This window comes from Fringilla coelebs (genome assembly GCF_963513975.1).
Source record: "Fringilla coelebs genome assembly, chromosome: 1".
Taxonomy (NCBI): domain Eukaryota; kingdom Metazoa; phylum Chordata; class Aves; order Passeriformes; family Fringillidae; genus Fringilla; species Fringilla coelebs.
This window is the reverse complement of record NC_140028.1, coordinates 19323491-19344847: the sequence shown is the minus strand read 5'-3', so window position 1 is coordinate 19344847 and position 21357 is coordinate 19323491. Positions and strand designations below refer to the sequence as shown.

Here is a 21357-nt window from a genome sequence, read left to right as displayed (position 1 = left end):
TAATAAGTTGGGTGCAAAAGAATTTTATTAGCTTTGGCAAAATCTGTGAGGGTATTCTGCCTGAATCATGTTGCTCCAAGTTCATTAAACAATTATCTCTCTTACTTTATTTATTTTTTCTGATAATGCTCACAGGAAGCTTTGACTTTTTATAGACAAAACAAATTGAAACCAGACACAGCCAATATATCCAATGGGTTCATCTTCTGTCAGACAATTCCGTGAATAAAGCAGATAATAATTCAGTGTTTTACAGCAGCAGTGGCTTCCCAGGAGTCATAGAGAATATTCAGCTCCTTTTGCCTTAGCTGAGATTATGGAATGGATATTTTTTTAGGAAGATAAATTCCAAAAAATGTTTGTATACTTTTTTTTTGTATACATGCATATTTTCATTCCCATCACATTATACTCTTCATTCTTTTATTTTAAATAAAGATTTGGTTTACAGAAATTACTTCAATTTCCTCAGACCACATACAAGAATGTTGGAAAACAATTCTAAATATTCAGTTTTTTTCTCCTAGGAAATACCAACACATATTTGCTGGCAAGTTTTAAAATATACTTAGATTGAAGCCAGATACCTTCACGAAAGACTAAAAATAAAACAAAGCTATTGTCAGTTTAAATAAAGAACTAAATATCTGTATAATGTCTGAAAATATTGTTCATAATCTGCAGCAATTCAGTCTGTTGCACTTCATTCTAGACTTAATATATTAGTAGAAATACAGAGATTAGGTTCACTTTTTACTTTTTCCTTCTCAAACACACACAGTACCAGTAGCAGCAAAGTTCCCAATGAATAAAAGTCACAGTGACAGAAGGAGGTGCAAACCTCACACAGAGGTTACCTCTGGCTGGGCAAGGGGCCCAAGATAGCTCAGTTGCCTACACATATTTCCTACAAATAAAACATAACAACCAGGACATCTTCCTCAGGCCTGGATTTCAATCTAACTTCCTTACTATGTAACTGAAAATAGGAGAGTATTTCTTATTGAGACAAATTACAGTGAGAGCCTTTATCCCAAACCACCTTTTTCACTGTAGGACAAGTGGATCCTAGGAATGCACAGACACTTAGTGTGGCTTCTAGTAAGAGCATCCTAGGGATGTGGGTATGTATTAAAGAAAAGAAAACTCAGTTTTTGTGGTCTAAGAAAAATTAATTTTGATCTTTCCGATAGCTTTCTGACTCATTATTTGCAAACAAATAAATGGTAAGTTTTAGGGCTAAATATGCAAAATGTAAGAAAAATATCTAGGAAAGGTATTTTTGGTCATTTCAGACAAAAGGAAAACTTTTGGGGTGTAGGATTTAATTCTCTTCTCCAAATACACTGATTAGTCCCAAGTAGCAAAAATGAGCATGGCTAGGAGCACAGATGCTACAGCAAAGACCAAAAGTTTGTGAGTTTGAGCAAGGGCTTGAGTTTCAGCCACATAATCTGTCTAAATAGAGCAAGCACCAAATTTATGGGTTGTTTCTGAATCTCATGCTTGGGCTCAGCTGGTAGTCTAAACAGCTGAACAAGAATAGAAGCTGACTGACATTGGAGCCAAAAAGTTATACTTCTAATTTGACACGAGCCCCAAAGCGAAGAGCTGCTCCACTAAATTCCAAATGGAGCAGATCATACAGAAGATGCTCCTCCCTGAAGAGAAATGCTGCTCCATGTTGAGGGCACACAACTGCTATTTGGGAAAACCTCTGCTACAATTCTACTGTATTTTCAAGTCACAGATTCTAAAAGGAACCTCACAGAATCTCACCTGGCTCTTCTAATATAGCATTTTCATCTTGTGGTTAGAACAGTTCTTTAATGACTTCAATCTTTCTCATGGTGCTCTACAAGAGGCTGTTAGCATAATTAAGTTAGATCTTGTTATCATTATATAAAATTTATTAATTAAAAGTCTTCAGAATACCACATGAGTCTTATCAGTATAAATTAATGCTGTTAAATTGGAGCACAAGTGGCAAAGCAGCACAAGTATATGTTCATGTGTCAACAGAGCTCTTGAAACTGATGTTATCCAGTAATGTTTGCATAGGAAAGACTGTGCTGAGTATAACACATTTAAAACACAACTGTGCTCCAACAAAAAATTGTGTTTATTTTCACATCCAAAAATTTCCTCCAAAATAAAGAGGATGCTTCCTTTTGTAGTAACATCTCTGGTGCCCAATATGGTGTTCCAACCCTCTCTGAGACAAATATTGTTTCATTCTTGTTCCCTTACATAACTCTGTTGAAGCTTACACAGTAGATAAAGCCTTGGTCAGGACCAGAAGAGTTTAATGAGCATATTTTCATAAAACAAAGAATGGTCTCTCACCACTTCAATATCCTGTCTATTTCTACTGGACATACTGGATTTAGATCTCTGGAGCACCAGAGAAAATGCTGTGTCTTTTCATAGCGCTGATGAAAGCAACAATTATCTGAGTAACTGTTGCAGTCAGAACAGACTCTGTTACCCCAGCATGACATGCCCTTTATCACAGAAGGGTGGGTCTCTGAAAGGCGTTACTCACATAATATCTCAATATGCATTCCACTCACCAAAAATCATTTCCTTATATCCAACTTACTTGGAAAATGTGTGAAAAAAACAAATTACTTCCATGTCATCTATCCCAGCCCCTTGAAGAAAATTTTCTATTTTCAGATGTAAGAAGCTTATGACTTTGAAGCATACTATCATAAGTGATGAATTTGTCACTATATGTTATAAAATTATTCATATCTTGAGTGTGCCTTGTAATCATAACTCACTCTTATAAGCCATTCATTCAACATATTCATTCAAGACCACCACTACTCCCCACCTGTCTGATTTGTTTACACTACAAAAACGTAACTTCTGTCTTTTCCAAGGTCATGCATTCCCTAGTTTTTGCTTTTCTCACAGGTTCATCCCATTCTCAAATCCTTCATTTTGCAGAAGGGACCATGCTGCTATTTTAAGGCAGTTTATTAACTGCATCACACTACTGACAGGGAAAAATACACAAAGCCACCTCTGCTGAAGAAATTAAGGGATTAATCTCCAGCAAGTAGCTAGATGGATAGATGCAGTAAGATAGCTTTATGAAGGCTCTCTTCCTTTCAGAAATTCATTTCTATTCCTTTCCTACTCCAAGGTTATCTACAAAATGCTTACCTAGGTTCGTTGAACCAGGAATTCTTTCCCTCACAAGTGTTTCACTAAGACACAGAGGGGAGAAGAATCTGTGAGAAGTGCTCTGAAAATTTCCTGTGCTCCAACACCAAAGTATCCCTATCCCAGCTGTCATTTGAGAACAGCCCATTACCTGCTACTGCTTGGGTATTTTCTGTGCATGTTATTTGAGTCAGACCAAAACTACTCTAAAATTTAGTGATGCTCTTTTGTCACATATTTGAGACATATTTGAGTCCTCTTTTAAAGAACACAGGGGTACATCTATCAATGCAAGTGTGAAGATTTCATGACTGTAACAATGCATAACATACCTTAAATAGTTATAATCCTGGAAAAGGATTAAAATTCATTCAGAATATCTAGCTTTAAAAAAATGTGAGAATTATGAAAGATATTGTTCCCACAGTATGGGCTTTCAAATTATGAGTTATTTTTTTTTTCTGTCAAGTACATTCTGCTCAGCCAAGCCATATGGTTTATGTAATTTTTGCTTAAAGTCCCACCCACATCTGAAGTTATTTTGCACTAAGATAGTGGAACCAGAATCAATAAGCTTACACAAACACTTCTAAAAGGTGCTTTATGCAGTCATTGTCTCTCACTTGAAAAAGAAAGTGATGAACATAATGTTGTAATTATTGAAAGCGGTTGGAACTCTGTCTGTAATTATTTGATTCATCAAGTGTTTGGGTATAAAATATAACCTGAACTATTCATAAATGGATACATCTACAACAGAAAATTATTGATCATCAGTTAATGCTCCAAGAAGAAACTACATCAGCTTGAGTTTTTTGTCTCTTCGTTCAAGACAAATACAATATAAATGGTGGTGAATACCAATTTTGAATTAGACAAATGTGCAAGTTAACATTGCTGCTGAAGCAATATGGAAAAAAAGGAAATGTCAGAGTTTAAAAGCAAGAAAGGTGGGCAGGGAAAATTCTAACAGAACTTGAAACTTGAACTAAAACATTCACAAGAGAAATTAAAATTTTAAGGCTTAAAGGCTTACAACAGGTGGAGACCACAAAATTAATTAGGAGGCCATATTTTAAAACAGAAGCTGAACAGTTTGCAAATACAAATTGAATGTAAGTAACATCTGGAAGTTTTGAGAATGAACTGAACAAAGACGCTGAAAAATAAAGTCTTTATTGGAATGGTAGCTCCTATGTATAACTCAGACTTGTAAGACTTACAAAGACTAGCGAGATGAAAACATGAGGTGACCAGCAACCTTACTGTCACAAACAAGAAGGTCTTCCAGGAAATAGGTAGGCCCTCTGTACAAACAAAAGCTTACTCACAGAGGTGGACTGTGGGAAGTATATAAAAATGTGTAAAAACCATCGTGTCTAGAAGGAAATCAGAGACACAGAGTCCAAAGATGTGTTCAGCTGTCCTTTAAGTAAGCAGAAGACACAACCACCAGACTTGTTATAAAAGCTTAAATTTACTGAGGCTCATAGGAAAGTCAGGATATTTCAGATAACACAATGTAAATTCCCACTAGAATTGCATCCAAAACCACTTCCTGAGAAAGTTCTGGTGACCACCTCCGTGTTCTGGCTCTCAGTGTGTGAAGATTTTAAGCCACAGAAGAACATAAATTATCCTGCTCTGGTGTCATACCATGTATGCACTATGAGATAGCCATCAATTTAACCCAACAGCCTTAATGGAAAAAAGAAAAAGAAGAAACTGCAACAGGAATGGAAGTGGTTTTGTAGATATGCTCTTCAGGCACACACAAATGCTACTGATGACTTCTGAAACAATTGTCAGCAGATTTGTTTTAAGCACTGAACTGTTTTTGGAATCTTAGATATTAATCAGGAACATGAAATTAAAGGAATGTGGAATTTAGCGCTGAATGTCATTCTTGCCTCAAAGAACCAAAAGAAAATACAGCTGCTGGTCAGGAAGGTAGGAAGTGGTTGCCATATAGCTTAGAAATTCATCTGGTGTGTACTATGTACAAGTGATCCTAATCTAGCTCATGACATGAATGATTAAAATAAGTGATAGGTTATTTTCATCAGAGAATGGAAAGTAGCAATTAAGGCATAGAATACAATTAAATACTGACATGCAAGAAAAAAACTGACTAGGAAAAAGATTACTGTGAGTTGGCTAAGGCACATAATTTCAAACACCTATTGAGAGTTTTTCTCAAATGAGAGAAAGCAGGAAAATTTAAATGTCTGAGGAAACTCCCAACAGACTTGACTCCAAAGAAGGCCCCCTAGGAAACACATAGTGAATGTTGGGCTATCAAGTGTGGAATAAATTTAGAGAATTTCATGGGAATTATTAAACTAGACATACTAGGAGGCTAGAGAATAGGGAATTCAATACTCCATCACCTAATTTGGCAAAAATGGAGACAGTCACTGGGAAAGGTGCATTCATCCAAGAACTGAAAACTGGAAAATGATCAAGAAGTCTCGACAGCCAAGTTAGCACATGAGCTAACCATTTACTAAGATTTGATTATTGCTAATAACTGCCTAATAAATGCCAAAAACTCTGTCTTGGACAGTAAGCTTGTAGAAAACCCCCTTCTAAAGGGTCTTTGGTTTGCAGATGGCAAGCAATAATTTTTAAGTGATATTAGCCTCTAGAGATAAAAACTCTTAGTAGTGTTTTACATTTACATTTACTCAGGCAAGAAAATATGGAAAATGCTTGAAATTTGCTTTAGGGTGATCTCACCTGCTATTAAAGAAATTATTTGTTATTCCTCTCCAATTTTCTCTGATAAGCAACATACAGTATAACAGAAAATCCATTACAAAATGCAAAAGAACAGATGTAGTAGATACTGATAAGGAAAGGATGGAAGAATGAACTTATGGGGTTTTCTCTGAATTAATTTCAATTATTATTGAATGCACAAAACTTGAACGGCCCAAGAGATTTCTTGGTCAGAAATGAGTTCTTAGAAACAAAGGTAAAAATTACGCTGCAAACCCTAACAAGAAAATTGGAGGATAGTGGGAACATATGCCCCTAAGCAAGAAGATACAAAACCAACCTTGCACAACAGCGAATCTGCAGAAAAGGTTATGCACTCATTAGCTGTTGTTTTAGATATGAAAGTGTTACTTTATTTTCCAGATTGGAGGCAGAATGCAAGAGGAAACAGAGAAGAAAAACAAGCAGGAGGAAAGATTAGTACCACTATTACACTATCACCGACTGTGTGTCAATTTATGTATGAATGGAGTTGTATACTTCCTACTCAAAAGATTTATGGCTACCCTACCTCTCACTTAACCTGTTTACTGTATTGGTGTCCAGAACAGAACTGAAGTGCTTCCATGTAAGGTGAAAACACCAGCATGCACCTGCACTAAAGACAAGGAGGGCCTCACTGCTGTCAGTGCCTCCTGTAACCCAGCAGCCCTGTCACCCTTGCAGAGGCTGCTCCATGTGCACCCTTCCCAAGTAAGCTGCTGCAGGGATCTGTTCAGAGCCAGAGCACATGTGCAGCATCCTCCTAACACTGTAACAGCCAATAACTTGTGAGGCCTTCAGCAGCAGTGCAGGCTGGTGGCCTGAATTCCTGTCCAGCTCAGAAACTGGCAAGTACTTGCTTATAGCTTTAAAACTTCAACAGTTTTCCAGATTTCTTTCCAATAAGAACTAAATGCACTGAAAATAAATGAAGCCCAAGAGACCTATGGTTGCTGTTATTATATGATGATATAATTTCTGTTAGCTTAAGGACACCAGTGAGTTATAATCTCAAGAAGAATATCTCAACAAAATCGAAAATCTCTATCGGAATGATGGGTTGAGAAAACATACATTAACTTCATCTGCTCCAAGTAAACCTAAGTGCCATCATGGTCTTTCCCACACCACACTACTCAGCTTCCACTGGAAGAAACACCAGGCAGATGTGTCAGGAAGGAGAGGGGTTGTGGCCCAACAGACACCACACACCCTCTATGAACAACCAAAGAATTAAGCTAGTGGTGTTATTGGCTTGAAGCTCAGATGCTTTCAGGTATCCCAGTAACACACAGAGTCCACCAGCCTCTCCCATCCTGCATTCAACACTTGGCATTTTATGGTAACCAAAGAGGGGAGCCTAAGATTGTTACTTTGGTGAAACTGTTCATGGAAGCAGAGCAAGCATGAATCCCATCTTCTTTCATGACATATAGGATAAACTGTCAATAAAAGTCCAAAAGGGATCCTTTTCATTTGGTATAAGTAAGTGATCCTTTAGAATACTACATCATTCCTAAAGAGAAGCAAAACCAGTTCAGGCTGCTTGAACTAGACAAAACCAAAAGAATCTAATCCTGAACAGATCCACACTATTGTGAAGGAAAAGTGGAGGAAAATGACTAAGTGAAGGGATATATACAAAAACAGGCACATGGGAAAACTTTTCAAAGGGCTGTATTTATTACACTGCCTAAGTAAATCTCAGGAGATAAAAGTTGAGGAAATCATTAATGTAATATGTATAAATTTTAAAAAGTCCATACGTAAGTTGCACATACAAATTCTGATTTCCTCACTAGTAAAACTAGTAGAATCTTCAAATTTTGGTTCCCCAAAATAATTTGATACTTTATATTTTATTTGAACCAAACTTGAGTAAAACAGTTTTCAAGTTTTCTGATATCAATTTGAATAGAAATTTCTAATTATTTAACTCTATTTATCCTCTAACTACAGGATGTAATCTATTTCATAATATATATTAACTAAAGTGATGTTAAAATGAAAAGAATATTTTTTAATAGAGTTAAATAATTAGAATTTAGAAATCCATAAGAGCAGTAGTCTGACCCAGGTAATTATTTATAGTTTCAAGCAATATTGAAAATAAAGCATCAATAGAATCCAAAATTAGATTTTGGTTCAATAATGTGATATTTTGTTTATTTCTGAAATTGTAAGTTCTACTACAAAACTTTTTTTCATAGAAACTTTTACAGACTTTTAAATGCTTTTACTTTTAAACACTGAAAATTCTCTTTTCATTAGTGTTTTTTGAAAACTGTAAAAAAACCTTTCCTCTGCCAGGCTGATAACACAGTGCTGAAAACTTCACTAGGAGTGTCATTGAAATCCAAGCCAGTCCTTAGAGACTCAGAGAATGGAGCTCCATCAGAAAGTTTGATCAGGCAGAGAATGAAAAAAAGTGACAAGTTATTTAGATTGGAGTAAATTTTTTTTGAGTTGGCAAAGGGAAAATAGCCTGCTTGAAGTCATGTCATCTTTAATTTGTTAAGTTATTTATTTTCTTGTAATCCTATTTGAAGTATCAACATTTCCAGTACATTAACTTGATTGGCAGAGGTGCTGTATGACTTGGGATAAACCCCAGTAAAATTTTTTATTCCTATCTGCTCCAAATTCTGAATGAGTTCCTCTCAGCTGAAAACAGCCATGCCTTAGAAACATCATCACATGCCTTTTACCTCTGAACATCACATCGAGTCAAGACTTCAAAGAGACAGACAGCAGCATTCTGGCCTCATCTCATTTTAATCTCTGCAACTGATCTGAGAGAAACTCTAAATCAGGGGAAATAATACTCAATTAACTGAGTAAAAATTATTTTCAAAAGTAACAGACATGACGAAAGGTAGTTCATAAAAGACTGCAGGACCATACCACCTCACTATAAGAGGAATTATCTGTTTAGGTCAATAAGAAGTGGTATTTGAAATCTGGCACTTGTATGAATTGTGCAGCTATTGCATGTTTTTCACCTTACCATTTTGTATTCTTTCCAGCTTTTCTGAAAATCCAGACTTCCATCTTCTCGGTGTTGTATAACTGTCCATCCACCTCCAGCAATTTCCATATTACAAAAGACCTACAGCAGTAAATAAAAAAGAAAAATTTAAAAACCCAAACAAAAACCAAAGAAGTTTGCATTGAAATTCTGTCATCTTAGGGGGAAGGGAAGGTATCTGTGAATACCAGTATTAAGGAAGTGTGTTTTCCTATGCACTCATGTCCTATTCCCCCAATGACCTCCTCAGTCATTTGGTGACAAACAGTTCTCTCGTTATGTTTAGTGTAATTCTCCCAGCAATGTCTCCTTTCAGTACATCACCAAGAATATCTCCCAGTCATCCCCTTCTGCCTCTTCAGCTTTCCCCTTCACGTTCCCTCCATGGTCCTTTTTCTATTTTCTCTGCAGTGCCCCTGAAACCACTCCATTCCTCTTGATATACAAGAGTAATTCTTCCAGTGATAATAATAATGCCTCATGTAGCTTTTAGCAGTGTCATTTGGTCTCAGAGAGAATCTTGAGAATTCTTGCAGAAAACACTCATCCTAGGAGTCTGAACTGTAGGACAGATGAGGTTATTCTGTTTTCCTTTAAGTGTAATATTACCTGCAGTGTTCCAGGCAGTGTCCCAAAATGGGACAGGTGACCTCAGAGCAAGCTGCCTTGTATGACAGAGAATGTGGGTAGAAACAGGCTCAAGAGATGAGGTCTGTGAGACAAGTTCAGAAGTTAAGATCTATATGTAAGACCATACCCTGTCACCATTGCACTAAGAAAATTATAACCTAGATACTAAAGATTCTGTGCATAAAGGATAATTAAACAATTTGTCAATTTTGTTGACCCTTGATATTAAAATATCATGTAAGCTGAAATCTGTTTCCAATCTTAAATAATCCATGTAATAATAAAAAATGGATATTAATTTTTATTCACTCTCTTTCATTACCCTTCCAAAAACACAGAAGATAAACTATGAAAAAATTAAAATACTGCTTGTGCTTTTGCTTTTCTTAGTATGTGACAAGCGGTAAAATTTTTTTTTCCTGTTTTTGTAGGACACTTGATTTTAAGATCTAACTTTCTTAGGACTACTCATTCAAGCAAATTTTCCTGATTTCATTCCCCTGGACTCATCCATGCCATATTCACACTGCACCTATCCTAAATTTCATTTGTCTGTGCTTTTAAAAGCTGTATTCTGCCCTTTAAGTAAAAATTCAGTATGTAAGAGTGTTGAAGAGGTTTAGCTTTTGGCACTCACATCAGCAAGAGTCAATCCATTAAGCACTGGTTGGCAATTTAAAGCTTTATACTGCTTTGACAAATTGGAGGTTACTATCCAACACAGTTAAATAAAAATTTGTTCTGCAGTTGACTAGAGGACCATATTCTACCCTCAGGAAAAGCCATTCAAAATTTCTCCATCTCATAAGAACTGTCATAGTAACAATATGCAAGTGTTTTTGTTTTAATTTGCACCAGGCATGCCAAGTGAAGTCCCTGTGAAAGTGCAGGAAGGAAATAGAATACCAGGACAAACATGAACTTGATTCAGGGTAACCACAAGAAAACCCACAATTTTCTAGACAAATATTTTGGCCCTATTCCTTCTTTAGAGAAGCCACTGTGAGTCAAAACATTTTTCTACAGGATTTAATGTCTTCAGTCTGATTTACGGTGAGAACTTCTAAAAGATGGATTTACTTTCCTTGTAAGTCATTTCAAGCTCCCATGAATCCACTGCCAATTTTTAAAGCAGTAAATCCTCGACTGTATTAAGAGTACGCATTCTAAAGATGCATGCAAATTTTGGGGTTTTCACAGTACAATATAATGAAATACCTATAAAAGGACTGAAGTTTTCTGAATAATATATCAAATTGAAAGAGAAAACTGCCCAGTGAAAAAAAGATTTGCCAGCAGGACATTTTTTACTTGCCATCATTGTATGGTCTGGCACTTTCCACAGTGGTAGACACAAAAACCTGCTCATGTCAACACGAGTTCTATGGTGATTGTAGATGTTACTCTGAATAGTTTTAGCCTTGTCTGTCCCAGAAAAGATCAAGGCACTCAGGCATTTAGCACCACTTAATGTGTTTTGATACTTAACCCACTATTAGAAAAGGATGAAAAAAAGGGACTGAATTTGTATGCATTATAGTTTATGATTTTATAATTCATAAAATAACCTGACTTTGAATAAAAGACCATCCAAAATTTTGTACTCTTGCTCTTCCTTAAATGCATGGGTAAAAATTCTTAAGCTCCTAAAAGGCAAATATGGGATTATTTCTACTTATTTTAGCTTTATGGACTAAATTATCAAAAAAACCCATAAATAGCATTCAGATCTAAGCTCAATTTTAACATAAATGGAAGATGTGAAATTTCTATAAAGTGCATTTTAAGTGCATGCACACCAAGACCCCACAAATCTACCTCACTGGCATGGAGCAACAAGCTCAAGACCAGATCTTTGAGATTCAGGGGATGTGTCTGTGCTATGCAGAAACAGCCTGATGACCATGTTGGAGGACAGTTTGCACAGTACAGAGGGACAGCCTACATTTAATGGGTTAAAATTCTGCCAGGTCTGCTCAGAGAGAGATCAGCACAAATTCAGTGGGAAGTCCACAAGAGGAAAGTCAAGGGGAGGAGTGAAGAGCACAGCCCCAGCAATTGCTTTTGCAGAGCCATGAGGACACAGACACAGGAGCCCAGCAGCAGGGGTGGATAACATTGCATTTTCAGTGTGGTGAGAGCCACGTCTGTGGGGACATCAGGGACACAGTGGGAGAGCCAAGGATTGATCCAAGGGCACGTGCAGAGGTCCTGCTCACAGTCAGACAATCACACCTGGCCTACCCTAAGGTGACCTGGTTCTTTCAGCTCCAAAATGGGGACAACCTTACTTTGACTGCTCCCTTGCTCATCAGAAGCCTTGCTTCCCCTCTAGCTCCTCCTGACTTTACTGGGGACTGAGAGGCTTCTTTTTGCCTTTTCTTTCCCTCAGAGTAATCATTTGTCCACATTATCAGGCACTGCACATATACACGTCAGAGTAAGCCAATTAATTAGCTTAATAGTTTAATTATTTTTCTATTTTTATATAAAAATATGGAATATTATTAAGATCCTTTTAAACAGATATGAAACACTAATTTTGATCAAGGGCTTGAAGGCTAATGAGCTATATTAATGAACTGGTGAAGCTAGCAAGAAGAAACAAAAATTGCAGTCTTAAGCACACGTGAGAATATAAAAATAAGTTATGTAAATGGCATGAAGGATAATTTTTTTGTGAATATATGGATGTGAAACCAACAAAACACCAAAACTGAGAGTAACATTTGTTTCTATGACAAAGGTATTTTCCATTGAATATCAGGATTCTAGTAAGTATCCCTTAGAAAAAATAAAATGAAATGAAGGCAAATTTTGTAGCATGATGTATAAAATTGCTATGAATGAGATAGTTGGCCGTGACTGTGAGTAATACAGAAGATAATAATATATTAGGGTTCCTAAGATGTGCCAGAACTGTGCATTGCATTGGGGCAAACCAGATAACTAAGCTGGCTTTAAACAAGCAAGTCTGTCTCCATGGAGCACCTATCAGGATATTAGAGCAGTCTGACTGTGTATGCATGGTGCTACCTCTGGGCTGTTTAGTGCTGGCACAGTGCTGCATTGAAGTGATTTTGAGGCTCTCTCAGCTGGGGTTAGCTCAGCTATCTGCACAGTATTTACCTTACAGCCCGTTTAAATACCTTAATGTCTAAAAAAACACCTTTTAAAGCAACCCCACTCCTCTCTTGACTGACATGAACATGCCAGGGCTCAGCTCTTGCTGTGTTACTGCTTGGGCAAGGCAGAAATGGGTGTATCAGAAGTGCCCTCAACACACAGAAACACACACTCCAGCATTTTCTTGCTAAAACAGGAACTCTCCAGGAAAACTTAATGCAATGGCATTGGTTGCTGAGTTGTGATACCTGATTGAGAGCAGTGTCTGTACCCAGGGATGTAGTGGAAACACAGGATGGCTTCCCTTATGTCACTGTCCTTATACTGCCAGGGAAGTGGGTTTGAGGTAAATACACCAGCAGCATGAGTGTCACAGCATTTCCAGATAACCACTGTTTTTAAGTGCAGTCCAGCTTCTGGTTATGGTTTATGAGCTTCAGTAAGGCTAAGAAAACTACTGCCAATTGGTGCATGCAATTTGGACACAGATGTTACATCTCTTTTTGAGTGGAGCAGCATCTGCAGAATTTCTTTTATTATTCTTGTCCTGCTCAGTAATGCTTTCAGGGATATCTGCCTTTTATGTCATGTCAATTATTTTCCCATTCACGTTTTTCAGAATTATGTTGATCTTGACCCATAAAGCTCTCCCACCCCAATTCTGCTCATGGCTTAATGAACTCTAATTCCTTGCTAAACTATAATATCTTGATGTTTACAGGCTTCCAAAGGCCTTTTGTAATACCAAACTCCACTTAGGAACCAGGTTAGTACATCTTAATATGATTATAATATTACTATAAACAATAATGTTGGTAATATTTTTTACAACCTTTTTATATATGCAGGGTCACCATTTTAGTGCAGTAAGAATAAATTCATCAGACAGAAGTGGTTCCCTCCCTCCTGGCCCACTTTGTGGCCATCACTGCATTTCCCAGGTGATCAGCCCTTAGCCTTGGTGGCTGCTCCCAGCAGGCCCTGTCAGAGGGACAGCCAACATTCCCCCACAGGCAAGCTGGCTTTAGGTCATCCTCTCATGTTCCCAACCTCAGTTCCTGACTCAGGTACCTTAGCAACAAAAGCCTTGCAAAAAAAAATAATCTCTTTTACAGACTAATGTTTCATTTGCATAAAAGAAACCCCCTCCCAAGTCTCTTTTTTGAGAAGGATGGGATTATACACGCTTCATAATTTCAAGCAGTGCTGGCACTCAGCATGTTGTGTTCTTTACAGCCAAACCCGCTTTTCCCTGTCCCCTACAAGAGAAGCAGAAGTTTTTTAAATCCTTATCTTTTAAAACTACTCATTCTGCTCCTTCTTTTCTTGTGCTACCAGATAATCCCCAAGATCAGCTTCCTCATTATCACACTTTACAAATTCACTTCTAAATTTTATTGCAGATTTATTTGCAGCCATAGTCTGATTCAACTGAGCTTGCCAAGGGGGAGGAAATGAGTCAACTATTGAGTGTACGTTGGAACTTAGGAAGGATTTTCTGTCAGCGGGAAAGAAGAATGTCTGGAATAATACAGTTAATCATTTTCTCAGTCTATTATACTTTTTAAGGACTAAATAGAAGAAAAGCTTTTTATACCAGTACAGTATTTCATGGAATGATAACTTCAATAAAGGCTCAAAACACTCCTTCCAGTTCAGATCAATATTGTATTAACAAACAAGAAAATAAACTCAGTCTTTACCTTTTTAGGATCTGACACATTGTTAATATAAATAGTGTAGACCCCACTTTTGTTAACACCAGACTGGTATACATCTGCACAGTCTCTGAATGGCTTTTCTTCTTCCTTTTTTGCATTCTTTAGTAAAACTGCAAAACAAAAGACATACAAGTTAGAACAGTCTTAAGCATTTCTGTATCTTGGCAGTCCACTTTTGCACACTGCACCCCTTTTAGAGATGCACAGTAATAATTATACTGTGTTTCTTACACAGTTCATGCATTTGGCAAATTCTAGTAAAGAACTAGCAGAAAGATTTTGGACAGATGGCAGAGTAGGCACCAGAAGTCATGGTACATATAGCTAAACAGAGCATGGTGTCTGCTGAGAGGTAACACAGCACACTTCTTCTGAGTGCAAAGATCTGTGCCCCTGCAGGTGTTGCCTCTGACTAAAGCTGTACCTGGGAGGTTTCCAAAGAATGCCCCAGAGATGGCACATGAAGGTGGAAAAAGGTGTTCAGTGTTGTGATCTGACACAGATGCTCACCTACGACAGCAATGCTGGAAGGAGAGAGTTTGTGCTGTTCACCAAGCAATGATTTTGAGCAGCACAGGAGCTTGGGGCAAGGCAGCTGCTTGCTTAAATTTATTTTTTTGTAGAGAATAATTTAATTATTTTCATATCTACATTTATAAAGGTTGCTAAATACAATAAAAGAAAAAAAAAAACAGTGCTACTGAGGTCAGGTGTCTAGAGGCAAGATTTATGGAATTCATTTTGGCTCAGCACAGGGAAACAGTTAATGTTATAACACCAGTGCAGATCTTGATCCTGTGTATTACAGACAGACCATATATATATGAGTCTGGGCTGAGAAATCAGGAGTGCAAAATGTTGAGAATTCCAGTCTTGAACAACCAGGAAATTCCCTGTAGAAGGAGCAACATCTGAGAGTGCTCCTCACTTTCACAAACAAAAGTAGCATGACCCCATACAATAGTGAAGGATGTGATTTTATTCCAACAACACATATTTTAAGCACATTAGTATTCCCATGGAAATCCATCTGCCTACTCAGATTCTTAAAGTTAAACATGTCCTTAAGTGATGTGCAGGGTTTGGGCCAGCACTTCATTAATCCCTACAATAAGGATACAATATTTAAGTCTTCCAGAAACACTCATCCTCTGGTGAAAGATACTTCTTTTTCATTTTTGGCTTGAAAGTGTGAGTTATAGATACAAAAGTGACTACATCTTATTCACTCTGAGTGAAATGGCCTCTGGGCAGAGCTGATGTGCCACAGGGCAATGGCCCTGCACAGTTTGTGGGACTACACGGGCCGTGGGTAGTGAGAATAATGCCAAAGGTGTGCAGTTGAAAGGACTATCTTCCCTTTGAACACCTCAAAGCAGTATTTTAGGATGGCAAATTCCTGCCAGAGCACTTGGTATTAAAACCATTTCACAGATGGGGAAACTGAGGTAAAAAAAATTAAACATTTTACTCAGTCATTCCTTGAAAAGGTGAAAATAGAAAAATAGAGAGAAATCCAATCCTGACTGTGAGATAATACTGCTCTCTAGGTAGGCATTTTGCACAAGAATGATATTATTCTTTCCCTTTGATGTGTTTTATATTATTATTTTAAAATTTTAAGAAAAAAAATCCCTTACTTCTCCCTTTCCATGTATTTGCTTCATGTTTTTTATTTTTATTCAGCACTATCAACAAAAATCAAACCTAATTTATATATTTGCATATGAAATTTGATTAGGAAATCAATGGCTTTGAAACTCAGCCATATTTGGAAAAGGTAGTGTTGGCAATGCTGTAGATTACACACTTCCCTGTGAGATGGCAGGGAGTGAAGTCCTTAGCAAGGTGCACATCAATTGTGCACTCTCTCAAAAGTGACATTTTTTAGACAAGACATAGAACTGAGGCCCTCCTGATTTGTGTTAATTAAAGACCCCATGGTACTTTCTATAAGCAGATGGTGTCAGTATCTGTGGCCAAAGTCCAACCTGAATAATTACTTGGGGCTGGAGCCAAAGCCTAGAGGAGTTAAGGCAAAGCCTCTCATTGATTTCAGAGGGCTTTAGATTAGATCCATTCTTTCTGGCCTGAATTTCTCTAATGCTGTTGTTTCAACTGGAGACATCAGTCTCTCCTGTCTCAAAATTACATTTAGTGGTGCTCATTTCCTTCAGTCTTAAAACACTTATATTTTATTAGCTGTATGTAGCAAGATTATCTTACCTCTTACCTGAGTGTTATACACACATTGAAAACCAGTTGGAAATAACTTTTAAGATTCAATAAAGGAAATTTGAATTTGGGTCCTTTCTAACTGTAACTTAGACAAAAGAAATCATGAGTACGTTTTAAAGTTTATATCATTAAAATTTTAAACAAGGTAAGATTTTAATATCAGGCCAAATAGCTTTGGTAACTTTCTAAAGAGATGGATCTCTAGGAATCATCCTTAGAAATAAATTATCATGCTTGAAAACTAAAAGAAACACAGTAAAAAGTATGTTTGTGTGAGAGATGAAGTTGAAAAAGACAGATAAAAGTCATAGATATGGCCATCTTTCCTCTTAGCTGAAGTAGCTGAGAACACACAGAGAGCAAATGTGTAATTTCCTAAAAATTCAGCAATCCAATCCCCATTTGGGGTTTTATTCCACTGTAGCCAGGAGAAGATGGCTTTCCTTGGGTGCCTCACCCCTCTCTCAGGAGTTGGTGCTCCCACTGCAGGAAAAGCCCAGGTCCTTCACAAGGACTTCTACTGTTACAGATTGCAGCACAGTATATTAAGCATGACTAGCCAAAGTTTAGGTTTTCTTAATACATCACACTGTAATTTGCAAAAACAGACCAAACTTGACAGAAAATTAATTCTCAGGAATGTTACTGTTAATGTACTTTTAGCATAAAATATGTTTTCTCTAAGGTTTGCTGTTGTTTTTCTAACTTAATATTCCATAGAGTTTCCAAACTACTTCTAGGTACTTTAACTCCAGACTATTTTTTTCTACAACATTACATATACCTTGAATCCTTTATATATCAAGTCCCTGAATGATGTATTGGCTCACATATGGTAGATGTGTAAGTGCATTTTTTTAAAAGTAAGAAAGTTCAAGTAAGTTAGTTCTAAAACAAAATACGTAACCATTAAATTCCTTAGTCAGCATCAAGATATTGACTTTACACAAGCTTCTAATATTTGTTTAGCTGTTTTCATATACAATGCTTATGACAGAGTTTTATGTACCTGAAGAAAAAGATAAGTCTATGTCAAGAAAAATAATATTATAGTTTTTTAAACCGGAATGCTTAGCCAAGATTTGGAACCTGGGAGGGGTTTCTGATTGCCTTCTCTGGATGAATAAACTGGTCATGCTCCTTTCATGCAATGGAAAGCCCTGTTCTGAACAGAAGGAGAACCAACAATAATTTTTTCACTGCACTTCCAAGACTTCTGGGTAATTTTTAGCCCAATCACTTTCTCCTTGGGCTGTGCTATCTGTTTTCCCCTACTTGATGGCAATTATTTCTCTCAGGTATCAATCCTTCAGCTGTTCCTTTTCCTGAGTGCCCTGGATTAAGGTGGAGTCCAGACAGCACAGGAAGTGCCATCCAAAACTGCCCAGGCCCTGTGGATGATGAACAGGACCCCAAATCAATGAGGTCTCTGTTAACCCATGGGCTGTGCAGCACCAGGGCTGAGCAGTGTTCAGCTGCACCTGCTCCCAGGATTAACCCTCAGCAGAAAGCTGGGCTCAGCACCTGAGGCTGCAGCCCCTCCAGTTTTGCTAGAATGGCTCACCTCTGCTTGCAAGGGAGAGAGCTCAGATAGAAAAGGCTTTTTCCCAAATCAATAGTCAGGGAATTTAACTGATTGATAGCTATGTGTGCCCAGTGTAGAGTGAGACTCTTTTTCTGCTATCAGTTGTAAAATTAAATCAATAGTTAATTAGTTTATTTCCTAATAGCTATCACAAATGGAGAATGTTTTCTTTTTTTTCCCCCCAGGTTTAATGAAATAACAACTGAGTAATAAGAAAAAGTAGCTTCTGAAATATTTACTAATCCCGTATTCTCCTCTAGGAATATGAAATTGAAAGCATACAATATCTGATTTTTCTAGCTGTATGTAAATTATGAAACTTCATCTCAACTAGGAAAAAAATTAAAATAATCTACTTGATTTTTTTAACTGATATTTCTGGTTATTTTTGAGAAAATTAAGTTGTCTCATTGCTTTTCAGGTCTCCATCAGATACCTGGTAAATAGTACAACCTGTCTATAAGAAATAAAGAATATTAAAGTGCAGTTCATTATGTTGATTAAATTAATAAATCACAATCATACTTCCTAAATTATTTGAGATCTGAGCTGCTATTGTGAAATCAGTTGAGATTGAGTTAATCACTAGACTCTTTATGTCCTTTAGTGATACTGACAACAAATGAAAAACATCTGCTTGTTTTTCTGCATGATGGTGACTTATTTGGACAGATATACAGAGATTTCTTTAGTGTCTGAATGAATTATTATATTTTCATTGTTTCAATGTTCTATTTACATAAATCTAATTTTCTTATAGACTAGAAGTCACAAAAAGGCACTTAAAAAAATTTGAATTCAGATAGGAAAAGTCTTTCTCCATATCTTATTGTCATATATAATTGACCTAAATTTTAGCCACACTGTCAAAAGCATCTGAGGTAAAAATTATGTCCCGTGTTGAGCAGCTCATAAAAAATCAAAAAGGAGAAGGTTGTAAATTGGTGGTTTTACCTAAAGCTGCTACATTCCAGGACAGGGTCATACAAGGACTGCCAAATGATTGTTTCTGTCTAGATCCTGACTGCAAATAAATTTTGCCTTGATCTTGTCATTATTCCAGACATATTGTGGGGAATCCTGCATTTCTGTAGGTCACCCTCTGTCTCTGACCTCTTTCCCAGCCATTTGGGTGCAGCTGCTGAGGACCAACAAAATTCCAGTTACAATGGCAAAGAAGGCCTGGCTTATGAAGAATCAAATCCAGAAGAGTTTGTTAATGTTATCCAAAGGATGTAACTCAAATTGTTACCCAGTGAGGAGGCCTGGAATGTTGCCCACACATGGATATATGTTCCCTGACCCAGCAACAGCAACCACAAACAAATCTGACAGAATAAGGTGAAGATTTTTTTTTGTTTGTTTGGAGGAAAAATATCCAAAGACTTACAGTTTTGGCTGACTTACAGCCAGAGGACAGTGCTGTTTCAGTGTCCTTGTCTCGCATATCCCAACCTCCACTTGAGAAGAAATATTGACCTGCAACCTAACAGCTGACTGTGACACCCAATGTTACCTGCAATAAGACAACCTGACAACACCATTGTGTTGCAAATGTTACACAAACCAGAAGAAAAAGCACAAACCTGAAGGCTGATTTCAGTTCAAGTATGCTCTCCAGATAACTACAGTGATGCCTAGGAACTGAAATGAAAGCTATAAAAGAGCACACTTGGCTCCCTCTTAAAATGGACTTGAAATAATATTTTCATTCAAGAACATATTATACACTCTCTGTTTTTCTTCTACAAAACATGTTTCTGGATTTTTAAAGATACCACTGTCACTCAATATAACCAATGCAAAAAGTAATTAGAATATTAAAATCCATCGAGAAGTATGTAATAAAAAAAAATATTGCAGTTACTAATTCTTGATAAAATATCAGAAGCTTTTTATGCATCTAGCTGGTCAACTGAAAATTTTAAATGTGAATTTAGACATAGTTACTACCATATTCTAATTGTTATAAAGACAAACTATTACCACCTGATTCAAAACTTTCTCCAACGGCAGCATTTTTTCCTACTTTATTAATTATCTCCATAAAGTTTGGAGATAATTAATAAAGAGAAATCTTTATCTTTATCTCCATTAAGTCTGAAAATCTTCAAAAAAAACCAAAAACAAAATGGGGGGATATTAGTATGAAAGCTGCTTCTGTATGTCTTGGAGTCCAGCAGCCTTCTCAGATACATCATTGTTCATGCTTGTGTACTCATGTTTGTTTACTAGGATGGTAAAAGGAAGTTTAGGACTGGAGTTTGGACAGGAACTTTCCTTTCAACAAAATATTCACCAAAAGGCTTTTAAAGCTAATGTTCCATTGTGACATTGCTGTGAATCTGACAAAAAGACCAGGCCATTGGCAACTTGGAAAGTTCATTTTGACATACTGGAATAAAATATTTCTGTTCTGGGAACTATTGCTCCATAATCAAGTTTATAGGTTATAAATTTGCAGATGCTAATGTATAAAACTGTATTGTCAAGGCCCCCATTATTCCCAAATGAAGTTAAGAGACTAGATATCCCAGTAACATTTCTGCTCCAGCCTCTCCAGTGTCCCATTTCCAGCATCAGGGCCCTACAAGTCATGGGCCTTCCTCACTACTTTGAAGCATCATCTTCATTTTTTTTCTTCTTATACTCTCATAATTACTTATTTTATTTTTATTTTCTTTTCCTTTAGGACTTTTCTCCTCAGGAGGCCCTAAGATTTTGCAAGAGCTTGGCTAACACCTGGCATGAAAAAAGAGTTCTCAATACGAACAGATGTTCGAAGCAGAAGACTGGAGAGCAGCATAAGCGCAGGAGAGTATAACCAGAAATTTACAATATAAGTTCTTCCTCCACCAGATGAAATATCTGCATCTTTAAAGGTTGTGAAAGAGTTATCTTCCATTAATTTCTCCAGTTTACATTTTTGAAGCCCTATTAATTTTCATCATTCAGCGTCCCATACCAAGGAACTCCATACGCATACCGTGGGAAGGACAGTTTCCCTTTGTTAGCCTTTAACAAGAGTGTTCCAGCTGGTGACACTGCATTCTTACCTGAAAGTGTCAGTAAGTCTGCACCCATGCTCTACG

The 21357-nt window shown here is 37.0% G+C and overlaps 1 protein-coding gene across 1 annotated transcript in view; it reads right to left on the bottom strand.

Annotated features, from left to right (window-relative positions):
* The window catches only part of ANGPT1 (angiopoietin 1), a gene marked incomplete at both ends in the record, with an annotated part of 153900 nt that overhangs the window by 39484 nt on the left and 93059 nt on the right, over nucleotides 1-21357 (bottom strand). Inside the window, 2 exons of the mRNA XM_084225288.1 lie at nucleotides 8945-9046; nucleotides 14425-14552. Of these exons, the coding sequence (XP_084081414.1) occupies nucleotides 8945-9046; nucleotides 14425-14552 (230 nt within the window). The remainder of the gene's footprint in view (nucleotides 1-8944; nucleotides 9047-14424; nucleotides 14553-21357) is intronic.